At 33.5% G+C, this 14,957-nt stretch overlaps 1 protein-coding gene across 7 annotated transcripts in view; it reads left to right on the forward strand.

Moving 5' to 3' along the window:
* LRBA (LPS responsive beige-like anchor protein) overlaps nt 1-14,957 on the forward strand; it is a 785,650-nt gene that overhangs the window by 477,463 nt on the left and 293,230 nt on the right. For 5 of the 7 annotated variants that reach the window (XM_045465918.1, XM_045465937.1, XM_045465946.1 and 2 more), the window contains exons 38-39: nt 4,328-4,488; nt 12,301-12,447. In XM_045465918.1, coding sequence (XP_045321874.1) covers nt 4,328-4,488; nt 12,301-12,447 — 308 coding nt within the window. The remainder of the gene's footprint in view (nt 1-4,327; nt 4,489-12,300; nt 12,448-14,957) is intronic. The other 2 variants (XM_045465959.1, XM_045465967.1) reach the window with 1 other exon arrangement.

Below are 14,957 nucleotides of genomic sequence, written 5' to 3' on the forward strand. Positions count from 1 at the left end.
AGATTCTGTATCTCTGTCTCTCTGCCCCTCCCTAGCTCATGCACTGTCTCTCTGTGTCTCTGTCAAAAATAAATATATATTTTAAAAAATTTGAAAAAAATAAAGTCTTCTAATTTACATGTGAAAAATAATAGATTATTTATAGTTGAGCCATTTAAATATTAGAGGAAGAAAGTGTATCATACTTTAGTTACTGATTCACTGTTTTGCTTCTGCCCTTTCCACCTGATTCTCATTTGGGTCATACTTAATTCATTTGTTTCACCTCATCAAATCACTAACCACACTTGATATCAGAAAGGGAATTAATAGACTATTAATGTTTGAGTTTATTTCCCTCTAAGATATATTTCAACAATCTATTTGATTCTGTTCTTATAGAACAGAAAATACATATTCTATATATTAAAATGGCATTGTTTTATATTCTTTTATGTAGATTGCAATGATGTATTAAAGGTGTATGTTACAAACACATAAGTGTAAAGTTTTTTTAAAAGGTAGAAAGGCAATTCATTGACTTATAATTAGAAAAAGACAGTTGTAATTTTAATCTCCGATTTTGAAATTAGGTCATAGAATTGGGGGAAAACATTTAGAAAGAAGAGTTAGAACATTTAATTTTAGTGTCATCCACAACTTTTCAAAAACGTGTATTTCTATTAAAGATTTTAGACTTGGAGGTTATGTACTAATAGGATACTTAAGTACAGCACCTACAGCACCTTTTATACAGAAGGTTTTATTTCCAGATCTTATGTGGTAAGATTTAATTACTGGTAGAAGTGATACAGATAATGTTTGTGAATTTGGCATTATGTTGTATTCATATAATTTTTTGGATAGGTACAGATATATAAAGGAATATAGTGATTCAGGTATATATACCTGTAAACTCTCAGAATAAGTAATTTCTCATCTTAACCATGCTTGTATTTGGTCAACAGTTTCTGAATACCTGATGTTTTTAAAATTTTTCTAGCCATGCCATTGATGATAACTCTAAAAATATACAATAACTTATTTAGTTAATTCATAACCTTATGGGAAGACAGTTGTCTTGATTATTCCAAATTTGATAATTTCTTATCCTCTTTCCTCTACAAGGGGCTTTTGGGGAGGGTGTGGAATTATTTCTTAAATGAGAGTGCAGTGTTTATGTGAATGATCAAAACTTACAGAAAGTTGGTGAGTGAAACCTACACATTCTCCTTTCCAATACTGTTCTAAAGTGACAAAGCATGCCTCATTTTTTCAGTGATAGAACTTAATACTAAGAGTGTATATTATTGGAGGGAACAGGATTGGAGGGATAAAATGTTGGTCTGTTCCTATGTAAATGACTTAAAACATGCTAGTAATTACCCTTATTTGAAAAAAATGAGTGTGACTTTTCCCCCAAAGAACATGTATTACTCGCAGCATCAGAAACTGTATGATAAATGCTGTTTTTTTCCAAATGAGGCTAATAGCTATTCGATTATGAGTAAGTTCCTTGAGGGTTTGTATCCTATATCACCTGAAGCAGTGCTTTATAATGAAGAGACTCTCAAGAAAATATATTGAAATTGTTGGGCTCTCTGGGTGATTTTTGTAATACATTCTAGATTTGTGCTCTGAAATAAGTGATTTTTGCTTTGTCTTCAGATGATTTTAAATTGTTCCTACTTGTATTGAGAAAGGTAGTCTGAGTTTTAGCTTCAGGATATTGTAAACATTATCATGCTGAAGTATAAAGTTCTTTATTGGGTTTTTTTTGGATTGTATCTAAGTATTTTTAAATTTTTGATACTACGTATATGTTTGAAGATGAAACTTACCTTAAATATTTTTCTACCATATGAACAAATTCTTAGTTCCTGATATATTGGGGCTTTTATTTTTGCCAGTTGTCACCACTGAGACCAATTTTGTTAGTATTAAAGAGCACAAAAATAAATATCATAGTTCTATTTCCTCCTAATTTTGATTATTACTCTTGTAGATATTGTTTGAGTTACTTGCTAATTTGTGAATGCTTTTAAAATTCCTCTGATTTTTCTACTATCTGACAAAAAATATTGCTCACGTGCTTTAGTAGCCGTTGGATTTGACTTTACCCTCATGCATTATACTAGAACGCATTGTTACCTAATTTAGTAATAATTTTGTAATAGCAACTTAACATCTCTTATAATTTTAATTGTTATCAAGAAAAATGATATCATTTAATTTGACTCAAAATTCAGAAGGATGGATGAATGACAAATTAATAATTTACCACCTTTGCATAATACTGAAGCACAGAATATTAGAAGGATTGATGGCAGAAAAGGTTAACAAATTTTAGCAGCTTTCATTAGCTTTACATCGTCATATGTTTGTGGTGCTGACTGAAATAGGCTTTGTAGGAGATCTCAGTCTAGGGAACTAATTACTTGTGCCGATTGCCGCACTGATGAATAGACCCTCATTGTATCATTCCCCTGAAGACGAGGAGCAGCCTGTGATTCACGACTGCATCCTGGCTGATATTTGATAATAATTTTAACAGATAAATGTAGGTAGGCAGAATGATGAAGTGCCTATCCAAGCTCCATGACTATCAAAGCCATACACGTAGCCATCTGTGTACCGTCTTTTCCCCTTTCACCTAAGGAGAATTTTATTAATTGAGTTCAAACAACTGTTGTCTTTTGCTTATTATGTGTGTATTCTGTAGGTGCTTCTTACTTGTTTTTAAATGGTATTATAATAGTTTTCATTTAAACTGTAGACAGCAGTATAAAAAAGAATAAAAGAGCTTTTTAATTTTTCTCTTTGAGGACTGCTGTTCTAACACTTTTTTTGCATTCCATTTGATTACATTATATCTCCTCTTTGGGCATGATTAAAATCAACAAAGGACATTTTTGATGTTCTCATTGTGTCCCCGGCTTTCTCATAAAAGACCATTGGGTTTCTATTATTCTTCAATAATAATATTCTATTATTCTTTCAATAATGTGGTGTTTGTTGTCTATGCTTTTATTAACCTGAGATAATTTTTAATCTATAAAGGGCTTATTTACAAATCTGTTTTGAATTTTTTAAGATAACATCTCTAAAACATCAAAATAAGAGTTCCTTTTAAGTGAGTATTTTGGGACTGTCAGTTGGTCAAGACTACTAATATGTCAAAGCTGACAGGTACAATTTTATTAGCTCATGAATTACAAGTGCAATTTTATTTTGTATTAGTTATTCCTTACAGAAGTTTTGATGATGAATTTTTTAATTGTTGAAGCTTAGAAATTTTCATGCTGCGTATCTTTAGTGAATAAATGTATTGTGCAGATTTTTTTTTTACTGTAACAGAAAAAACTTCATAGTGGTATTTTCCTTATATTTTCCACCATGCTAGATTATGATTAGTTAATAAGAGGGAGAGTTGACATTTATATATTGCCATATAAAAGATCTACATAATTGGGGAAAATATAGTAGAACCCTTTAAAAAATACATTTCCAAAAGTATGCTTTTGATATAGCAATTATTGCACATCATATAGCATGTAGTTTTTAATTAAATATAAAAACACACTACATAAAACAGAAATCCAATCTGATTTGCTTGAAAATAGATTGCTATTTCACTCTATAGGAATGGTTTATTTAAAAACAGTAAATGGAAAAGAAATGCATTTTCTTGTGTTGTTCTAAGCCTCAGGGGCTAAATGTAATGAATATTTTAAGAGATTATTTTAATTAAATTCCTGCACATCTAAACAGAGTAATATTTTATTATCACATACATAACCATGTAACTGAGATATTCATTAAAGTTAACACTTTCTGGACCAAGAATTCATGGTATGATTTACTGACCTTGTGCAAAAAGGCACAAATTAGGAAGAAAAATGAAGGGGGACAGACTTTGATTAATATAGGTAATGCTATACCATATTTATAATAGCCTTTTCCCTATTCTGGTTTATAAATGCAGCCACAGAGAAAGGTGCCCTGCTGAGGCTGAAATGAGGCTGAAATCAGAGCACATGCCACTAGAGTGTGGGGAAACTGATCACACTGTCAGCAATTCATTTTAAAATGATGTATTTAGTGCTCATTTCACCTTCCAAGAAAAAGGAAAAGGAGTTCCTTAGACTGGAAGGTGATATTGTTATTTTCAAGGACATACCTAAGTTAAAGATTGCAGAAAAGGGGAGTGTGAGGTGGAAGGAGAATTAAGAGGAAGGGGAGGGGGAAAAAAAAGGCAGAGCAAACAAGGAGAGCTTTATGCAGAAATTCAGTGCTACCACGCTGTTTGATAATTGCTAACATATGTGGCTTCTCTGTTTCATTGTAGTCGTCCTCGTGAGTTCTGGCGCCTTGACCACTGGGAAGATGACTTGCGGCGCCGGCGACGATTTGTGCGTAACCCTCTAGGATCGACACATCCTGAAGCGACACTAAAAACAGCCGTGGAGCATGGTCAGTGTATAAACCACTCCTTGCCAATAGCAGCAGGTACAGTACTTGGTAATGAAGAGCATAACTTCATTATTACAAGGCACTGTAAAATGGTCTATGCCACATCTCATAGTTACTCACCCCAGAAAGAGAAGTTAAGTTTTTTACAGTTAGTGTAGGTTCCTATTGAATTATGGTGTCAAGTGGATTTATTTATTATGTTACACATGCAAAACTTACTTAACGCAGACTCTTTGTTTCAGAGTAGGAGGATAAAATATTTCTCTTTTTAAGCAACACATTCAGCTTTGAGTAAATTAATCCAGGACGCCTGCCTTAAATCCATGAATATCAGAAACACAGCATTTACAAACCAAATAGGTTTCCAGGTTCTGCTGTGTGTATATGGTTTTCCTTCAACCATGGTATTTTAGCATGAGATTATGAAGTGGGAGAGATGGTAATAAATGTCCAAGCGCCCAGATACTTTCTGAGCCTTGATTTGTAGATGGGTGTGATGGATGGCTCCTGGAAAAAGAGAATACACATTATTTTCATATGTTCCCATTCTGCATCATCTTGTTATCAAAGCTTAACAAAACATTTTTCCTTTTTTGATATAATGCATATCACTGTGATTCAGATTAGGGAAAAGCCTGATGAACAAATTGGAGAAAACTGAAAAAGCCTTTGGATTTAATAATATACTCTCTCTGATCATAGGGTTTCACTTAATATTTTATCCCTTTGAAATCCAATTAAGATACATTGATTAAGGGGGGAAAGCTCCTCTCTATATTAAAATAATTTTGATTTTATAAAATGTAAATTGGTTATTTTTTAATAAGATAGTTTTAATTCCCTTTTTTCAAGGTATTGGTTTAACACGCATCAGTTTATGGTTAAATGATAGTATGTAGTATACAAAATAAATGTGAAATTACATTCAATAAGGATATTAAGAATTTAGATTAAAAGTCTGTGATCTTAGGTTTGGCCTCAGTCAGGCAGCTTAACCTCTTGCACTCAGCCTTAAAGAGCCATTTCTGGAAGAAAATGTCCACAATATGTCATCAGATATAACACCAAATGTGACATCAGTCCTTTAAAATAAATGATCATACAGAGAATAGTCAATAACAAAGTGATCTAAAAGCAATAATAGTCTGAGGGCCCTACATCTTCAACTACAGGAGGTGGGGAAGAAGAAATAAGATGTAGAATTAATTAGGCCACTTTTGCTTTTAGGGTTCATGTGCTTTTTATGTGGTACTATAGATTTCACAGTTACATATATTTTTTCCTTTCTTTCTTTTTTTTTTTTTTTTTTTTGCTTTTGGCTAATGACTCTTACATTAAAAAAAAAATCAGCCTTTTTGCAGTTTTATACTTTTCAATCAAACAGATGTTACTATGTGAACTTAAAATTTAATAAGTACCTTTCTGTCTTCTTAATTCATTTAACATTGAGTTGTGAAGTCTGAAGTCTATCAGTGACAATAAAAATGTTTTTATGAAAATTTTTCCTTTTATATCTGGAGACAGGGCCTTGTTTTCTAAAACTGATACATAGGCAATCTGTTAATCCTTTATTTGGAGAGAAATATCAATAACTGAATTTAAAATTTGTGGTATAGATTTAATATGGAGCTTATTAAAATCCATCATTAACCAAAAATAATACATGCAACCATTTTGGGAAATTACAGAATTTTACATAATAAATAAATTTGATTTCATTGTTACTGAACTTTACCTTTTAAAATACTATTATGCCACCTTTTTGTGTTGCCAGGAGGCTGGTTAAAAAAAAAAATATTTAGTAAGCATTGCAGTGCTTACTGTCTTTTAGAACTTTTTTTTATCCTGTGTAGAATTCACTCTAATGACTCCAAACAGTAATTGAAAAGTTAATATAATATTTATTAAATTGAGGGAAGTAAAATTAAGCACTTTATGTAATTCCATCTTATTTGACAATATTGTACATGGATCTTACAGTGATTAAAATACTCTGAAAGGTTGAAAACAAAAATTTAAATTGAAATATATGCTTTTAAAAACTAAATGTGGAGGAGATGCTTCAGTGGTCTTCCACTTAAGGAGATATGTAATATTTAATATAACATTTTTTGATAAAATATAAATCTTTTGTTGTCATACTTTGTATATATTTTTTATTTTAAATAATGAATATTAGACAATGGTTTTAAAACTCAGCACATAGATTGTACAGTGGTATAGTTTCGTATCAGCATAGTTTATGCTAATTCATTATGTAAGTCAAGAACTTAAGTTTTTAATTTTTTATTAAATAAAGCATCTTATAGGTAACATCCAGTTTTAATTTTGTGTTAATTATGAAACTCTTGCGCCTTTATCCTTAATTTAATAACAGTAAGAAGTTAATGAAAATAAACATATTAAAAATCAAGTTAGCAAAACAAAACAGTTGATGTGATCAAAAAGCAGTTGAAACTACAGAATCTAGTATGGATAAATACTATGCTTCAGTGTTGAATTTGAATATTTAAAATAGGTATTACTGAGGATAGTGTGTCAGTTGTATACTGTTTTAGGACTTCTCACTTTTATTTATAATTGATTTAACTAAGGAGACAGGATGTTGTTTAATGCAGATTCTTAAAACATCACAAACTATATTATTATTATCAAAGGGAAACATGTAAATAGAAATGCCATTGGAGATTAGTTATGTATTTTAGTAGTAAGAGCCATCTTTTTTATAGATTGATTTGATTTGAAGGAAAGCCTCTGGTGTAAAGGTGGCAGAGTAAATACCTGAAGAGTGATGTTCTCTGTTCGGGCGATCAATACTAGCCCCATGACTCTACTTCTGGCTACCTTCTAGTTAAAAACAAATTTTTTAATTCTGACAATTTAATTGCCCTTCCCAAGTTCACATTAACTTGCTTGGGGAAAAGGGCCTTAGGTAATTTTTCAAAGAGAGACCCTCCAAAGTGGTTATTTATAAAAGTCATTTTGTAATGGGAGATTCCTTTAACTTTGCAGAAACTGAGTCATATTTTTAAATTAAAATTAATACTTCCTCTTATTATTAAATATTCTTTATGGAAATTAGCAGCAGCAAGCAGAGGTGGGTATTTGATTCTTGAGGACATTGTCTTGCATTTTATAGTTTAAAATTTATTAGAAATTAGTTGTCATGATTTGTAACATTCTCCTAATGCACAGGGCCCAGTTTGTCAGAACATTTATTATTTATTGTCAGAACATTTTAGATCTGGAAAGAACCAAAGGCTAAAGTCTAATCTAACTTTATTCTTTATAAATAAGGAAACTGAGGAAACAAAAAGCCACATAATTCTTGGTGGATACAGGACTAAAGCCCAGGTTAACTGATGACTAATCAGATTTTCTTACTGTAGTGCTATACTGTCTTCTAAAATTCATTGTTAAATATAATGGGAACTTTACATTTAAATTAAAGCCATGTAAAAAATGTTTTAAATGGTAGAAAGAGTGGTTTTAATTCAAATAATAAACAGTTAAGCAGTAGAATCCTATTGAATTCAAGACATTTTAATTTTGTAGAGAATGTGCATGCTGATGGAAATATATGAGGAGGATTTAACATTGTTTAAGAAGTATCTTGTGATCATATGGAATGATACAAGTAACTCATCTGGTTTTCTTGGGATGACAAACCATGTAAAGATCTTAAATCATGCCATTCTCTCACAACTTCAATAATGCCAGATACTGTTGCTTCCTTATTTGGATCAACATATATTAGGTTCCGTAACCAAAGCTTTTGGGGAACCCATGATTGTTAGGAGATGGACTTGGCTTATCTTCTAATCTCCTAATCATCTTTTGTATTTTCACTGATTTTTCTAAATTTTCTTGACTTGGAACCCTTTGGAAATTGCATTAACTCTAAAGTTTAGGATAGTAGTTGTGTATAAGATATTCTTTATGTGTCTTATTCAGGATAAGCAGTTATGATATAGGTATTTCACATCACATTAAGTGGATACTCGTATTCATTTTATTTATATTTGAGGCCACTTTGTTATTCCAGTAGTATTTTTTTTAAGGTGGCTAATTCCTCATGTATACACTTCTTTTACTGTAATATGGACTATTGCTGACTCCATTTCACTGTTGCAGTGGAGTTTTAAAAGGGGCTTTATGTGTCATAGGTGGAACACTTTTCTGTGTCCTTTTTCTGTTTTAATTTTACTTAGCTAGCTTGTGTTGCATGGATGAATCAACTCATGCCTAGATCTAGCTGTAAAGAACTTGAACTTTACATTTTGAGGACCAGCTTTTTTCTAAGCCCTCTAATTGCTCTTAGCTTCAGTGAATAAAAAGTCATCTTTCAAACAAAGAATTTTTGACAGATTTCTCCAGTTTTGTGTAACAATTGCAGTTTAATTACTAAATGAGGGTAAATATTAAGCCAGAATAAAGTGAGAGACTATATGAAGGCAGTCTGTTAATGGTGATATGAAAAATTTAAATAGTTTTCATGTTTGGTAATAATTTTATTAGCTAGCAAAGATCTGAATCAAAGCTTTGAAATGGAACCAGAAGTGTGTTCTGACTTCATCCAATTAAACTTTTATACTAGTGTAGAATATAGTCACAAAAAATATCAAAACAGTTGATACTTGTTTTAATGATTGAGTAGAAGGCAAGCAAAAGTTAAAAGTATACTTTCCCCAGCACATATAAACATGATAATTATCTTTTATTTTATGCTTGGGATAGTTTTGTTCTAATTTTGAAACAAACAAAAAAAAAGTTCTTTAGCAGAGAGCTATTAGACCACTGAGAATTGAACACCAGCGCATGTGGTGTGTATTAGAGTACTGTTGGTAATTTTACTGCTGCTAACTTAAAATCCTCAAGGGGGAGTTAATTACAGGAAAACCATTCTAAATATCAGTAAGCTGCATATTTTCCATGACAAGAGGTTTTTCAGTTGAGGTTGAACAATTCCAGAATCTGAGCTTGTAAAAATAAGTAAATAAATAAATTAAAGTGGGTGTTTCTGTGCATACAGTAGACTTAGAGCACTTCAGAATTTTTTCATAAAACTTTATTCAATTCAAAACTTACTGTGTTTTAATATGTGTCAGCATGATGAGAACATATTAACATTTTTTTAAGTTTCAATTGGAAGGGATAACAAATTCTATTTAGCAGTCATTTACATGAATGAATTTATTTACTGAGCTATTTTAAGCCATTGCATATTGCTACTTGGCTCCTCTCATTTTTTGTAAATGTTTGCACAGTAAAGAGCTTTTTTCCTTTCTTTCCTCCCCTATCCCCCCTCACCCCAAGTAAGCTTGGTGTATGTGTACTTCAGGACATGTATGGTAATAATCAGAGATAGTAATGAGCAAGGTATTGAATTTGGTTGTCATATACTCATCAAATTTAGGTTTGGAAATGAGTATTTTTGTATTCTTAACTTGTTTATTATGATTTTGACTTAACCTTTTTAAAGGCACTATGAGAAACATAAGAATTACTAAACTAATCCTCAAATTATATATACATTGGTATTTATATAGTGGTTAAGATACTGTTACCATAATGCTTGGATTTCATTCCTGATTCTACTTCTTACTAGCTGTGTTGCCTTGGGCAAGTTATGTAACCTCTCTGCACCTGTTTACTCATCTGAAAAGGAGAAATTAGCAGAGGGTTTATGAGAATTAAATGAGCTGAATATGTAAAGTGTTTTGAACACGCCCTAGCACATGGTGTTATTTAATATTAGCATTATTATCATTTCTGCTTTGAAGAAGGCATTGTAAATCTAAAAAAGAGAATGTAACATACTGATTTTGTACTAAAATCTGATTGGCAATTGTTATTTTATTATGATTTGCTTTATTTATTAGAAAATATAGAAGATGGTGATTTCTCTTGTATATCTCAGTGACTAATTTATTTTTAATAACATTGGTAGTACATTGGAATATATCTTGTTTGGGCTCAGGGCAGTGTTTATGATTTTAGAGTAAGGAAACATAAATACTTGAAATATAAACAATGATATAACAACTTATGCTGCTATTTTCCTAAAAATTGGGGAGTTTTTGGTATATTTCTTTGTAGCTTAAAAAATAAAGTCATTTTAATTAGATACTTTAAAATTTTTCAAAATATTTACTGAGACTTTCATATGTGTGCAGCATACTATGCTTGTTATTTGTGGGTACGAAGGCAAACAAAATTTGATTTACCCATAGATGGTATTCAAAACCTAAATATAGAAAGCTTCTTCCCGTGACTTCCTCATTTAATATAGAGCCCCTATATTCTGTTAAAGCTGTGCCATTAGCATTGTATATAAATGATGTACATTGTGAACTCACATGAATATGCTAAAAAATAAACTTTTACCCTTAATATTACCCATAATTGTATCTATTAAAATCAAAGAAGCTTTGTTTTGTCAAAACGTTTGGTAATATACATGTAGTTTAACTGTATAGAAAGAATTATATAGATAGATATTAGCCATGTTACTGGAAACTGAAGGCTTTATCCTTTCTGGGTTTTGGGCCTTTTGCCTAGGCCAAAACTGCAGTGGATCAAAAAGCCTCGCCATCTGATTTCCATATCAATAGCTACTGCCTGGGAGGATCAGGTGCTTTGCCTCCTGAATTTCCCTCACTGGAAACCTGGGAATGTCAATAGTGTAGCAAGGATTCTAAACTTTCCCTTATGTGACGGACGCTATGAGGTTTTAAAAATCACAGTCCAGAATTTAGTATCTTCTTTTCTATATTTCTGAAGGAGAAAGCTGCTTAAAGCAGTGGGAGTTAACACTGGAAGGGACATGGGGTTTTGAAGTCCAAATTGTTGAGTTTCAGTGTTTTGTCCTTTCAGCTGCACCTCTGCTCCTCTTTCTGGTTCCGTCATTGGTTGTAGGTGCTCTGCAGAGCTTCTTCTTCATTCCCTAGGTTTGGTGTACCCTTTCCCTCTTTCCTCTCCGTCTGGCTGCCTTGTCACAGTGCCTGAGAGCCTGGTGCCGCTGCTCTCCACAGGCTGTTCCAATTCAGGCCCTGTAAGGCTCTTTGCCCAGATGCCTCTCCTCCCGGGCTTTCTGTTATGTTTGCCCCCGGGGTGTCTTAGCCTTTTAGTTTAAACACATGGAGGAGGTAGTGTTTGAGCCTCCACTTAGTTTCCACAGTGTCGTAGTCTTGGATATTTATATAAAGGCTAAAGTGGGGGTCTGGGTGGGGTAAAATGTGGGCAAGGGCAGTCCGAAGGTGAGAGGGAGGATTGGAAGAAAGAGGATGCAGCTTCGGAGAGCTGCTATAGCTTGTTTGATGTCAGCTGTGGCTTCACAATTTGGCTTACAGCCCTCATTGGCTGTGAATCTCTCTGACCCTTCTTACTTGTAGATTCTCCTCCACAACCACTGCCCGACAAGTTCACGATGTTTTGTCAGTATAATCACTATTTGCAGGAATGACCAGCCTTTCTTAAGTTTCAGAATGAAGTAGATATTGTTTCCAAAACGGGGTTCTTATTTTTTTCTACTAATTTCCCCAAAATGTGCTGCCTTTGAACCCTCTCTTGCCCTAACTGTAAGTAAATAAATGGTTCGGTGGGCGGTGCAAGGGTCACGTTTAATGGGATTAGGGTGCTTGTTCAAGGTAACATTAGACTAGGCTTGGGGAGTCCTGTTTGTCAGAAGGGGCCTGTGTGCCATCCCAGTCACTCTCCTCCTGTGGATGACTCTCTGTAAAAATGATTGACCATCTTTGGCCACCTATCCTTACCTCACTTCCCTGCCCCTCTGCAAAAGTACTCGCCCCAGAGTTGATGGACAGCTTTGTTTCCTTTTCATTTCAGCTGCAGATGAAGATATCCTCGCTAAAGGAAAACAGTCCATCAAGAGTCAGGCTTTAGGAAATCAGAACTCAGAAAACGAGATCCTCCTGGAAGGCGACGACGATACTCTGTCATCCGTGGATGAGAAAGATTTAGAGAATCTCGCTGGTAAATTCACCGGTTGTATGGATATTTCAGCTAGCTCTGGGCCAATAAGCACCTAATTACTTACTTTTTCATCTGTGACCGCTAGGACTACCAAGTTTACGCCCACAATTACTTTAAATAAAGATGGTTTTTGTTCTTCCAAATATTTTCCCCCTAATCGTCAACACTATTTCCCCTTTATTTTTCCATTCTTTTTACTTTCTTTACCCTTCTCATCTTTTTTCTTTTTTGAGTCATTTTCACCATAAAAGAAAAGTTTAAAAGCAGAACAACAAAATTGCTTCACCCTCAGGAGTTACCTAATCTCTATAAAATGAGAGCTGTCAGTAAAATTTTGCCAATTGTTTTGTAAATAAAGCTTGGAGGCAGATGAGCTATTTGCTTTGATATACAGGTCTTAGTGAACATGCTGCATATACATTTAACTCTCTCAAAAAATCCATTCCAAGAATGCTATGGCTTTTCACAGGATCCACATATTTTACCTGATGTAGGAATTTTGATTTGCACTCTGCAGATTTTCAGTTTTACTTCCCTTATGGGAAAAATTCTCTTGTTTAGCCTGAAATTTTAGTCATTCATTAAATGCCTTTTTTTTTCTTTAATGCCTGTGGTTCTCTCCCTTTGGGAGGAAAGTCTGAAAGATTCTACAATTTCCATTGGTGAAAATTATACAGTCTTCTATTTTGATAATTTTAATTTAAGAGAAAAGGCATTAGGAATTTTTCATTTATTGATGTGTCTGCAGCCTGTGCTACCATGCAGTGAATTATAATGAAAAGTGAAAATAGATGATGGTATCTTCTCTGATGACCATAAACCTCTCTGTAAAGTAAAATAAAATTAATTGGAGCATACTGTTAAGTGATTCAGAATGGGAGTAGTAAGTAAGGTGGGCACTGCTATTCTCTAGCCTTTTCCTTCACATTTATTTACCCATTTCCTCCTCCTTTATTTTGCTTCTGTTCTTGCTACTAGTAATACATTCATACAGTAATAGAGGTGAAAGGGGAGTTTAATTATATAATCTTGACAATGGCAATAGGATTAAGAAGTAATCCACACTAATAAAGTGGTGTGGGCTAGAAATGAAGTGGAAATTGTCAGGGGTCTTCTGTAGGACCTAGGCTGCCCTAGCTCCTGCAGCTGTCTGCTTACCCTGTAATTGAATGTCTGAGAGTGATTGAAAAAATGTTATTTCTTCTCAGGATTACATGCTAATGTACAGAGGGCAAAGGAGACAGCAAAAGAACACATAGCTGCTTATTTCATCCATTTATAGGGATGAGCTTTGGGAAATCATGGCTGTTCTGCAGCTATCTGCTGCCCATCTGCAAACACAATGTATTTGTACATTGGGAATAGAGGGCAAAACCTGCTCTGATCTCTGCAGAGCATCCCTTCTATTGTCCTACTGGCACACATTAAGATTGATGTGAGATTAAGGACCAACACCCTCTAACAATCGATGGAAACGTCGATTCATCTGAATTTTGAAACACTTAGTCATCCATTGATTACCTGAATAGGTGTACCATGTTTATAGGCACTATATTAATTCAGAACTATAAGTGCCAATCTTCTGTTGCTGTTTTCTTCACCTATAGTATTTGTACAATGAGGAATTGACACGGGATTTCAAATTCTTACTCTGTCTCTCTCTACGTGAATATACACATATTCATTTATATAATATAATTACTATTTTTAGTCCTTTATTTTAGGTTTAGCTCTAATATACTTTATGCCCTTCTATCTGTAGTGAATCTATTGTTTTCAGTAGCAGGCTGATTTGTCTCTTTGATAAGCCCTGTGGAGATTTGATTATTCCAATAAAAATTCATTCACTTGGAAACCCACCCTCCAGCTGTTTACTCCCAGAGTCCCTGAACTACACTAATATTAGATTTGGAAGCATTGAACAATATTTAACAGTGGAAAGGCAGGCTTAGAAAAGAAGTATTTTTACCAATCTTTCATGGGGTAAAGTTGTTATGGAAGAGGTTTTGTGTCAACCTGGCACAAAATCTTTATCAGAGAATATGGTGTAACGTTTCTCACTTCACTAATAAGCTAGCAGTCTTTTTTGTAATCATGCTTCAGCCAAACTAAGCTAACCTCTGGCCTTGAAAGCCTATTGAGTCTTCCTTGCTCCTGGTTGTTGTTCCATGTTGTTTGATAGCCTGAGGCTTCTTTTCTCAATGGAATGTGGAAGGACTTATTTAGGTAGAGCCACCTTCTTACCAGATTAGACCAAAGCTTTGCAGACTCCCTGTAAAAATAATTGCATCCTAGTTTACTGTTATCATTAACCACCTACTATAAATCTCTTAGTATGAGAACCCTAATAACTTTGCATTTTCAGAGGAAGATTTGGGGTGGACAGAATTTGTAAGTGTAGAAGGATTTGGCAGACAGTTTGGTGCTGGAGGTGAGAATTTAAAAATCAAATAAAGTTTCTGCTTGAATCTATTAACCTATTAGATTTTTTGAAAAATGTCATTCCAGCT

The sequence above is a fragment of the Leopardus geoffroyi genome, chromosome B1 (genome assembly GCF_018350155.1).
Source record: "Leopardus geoffroyi isolate Oge1 chromosome B1, O.geoffroyi_Oge1_pat1.0, whole genome shotgun sequence".
NCBI classification, from domain to species: domain Eukaryota; kingdom Metazoa; phylum Chordata; class Mammalia; order Carnivora; family Felidae; genus Leopardus; species Leopardus geoffroyi.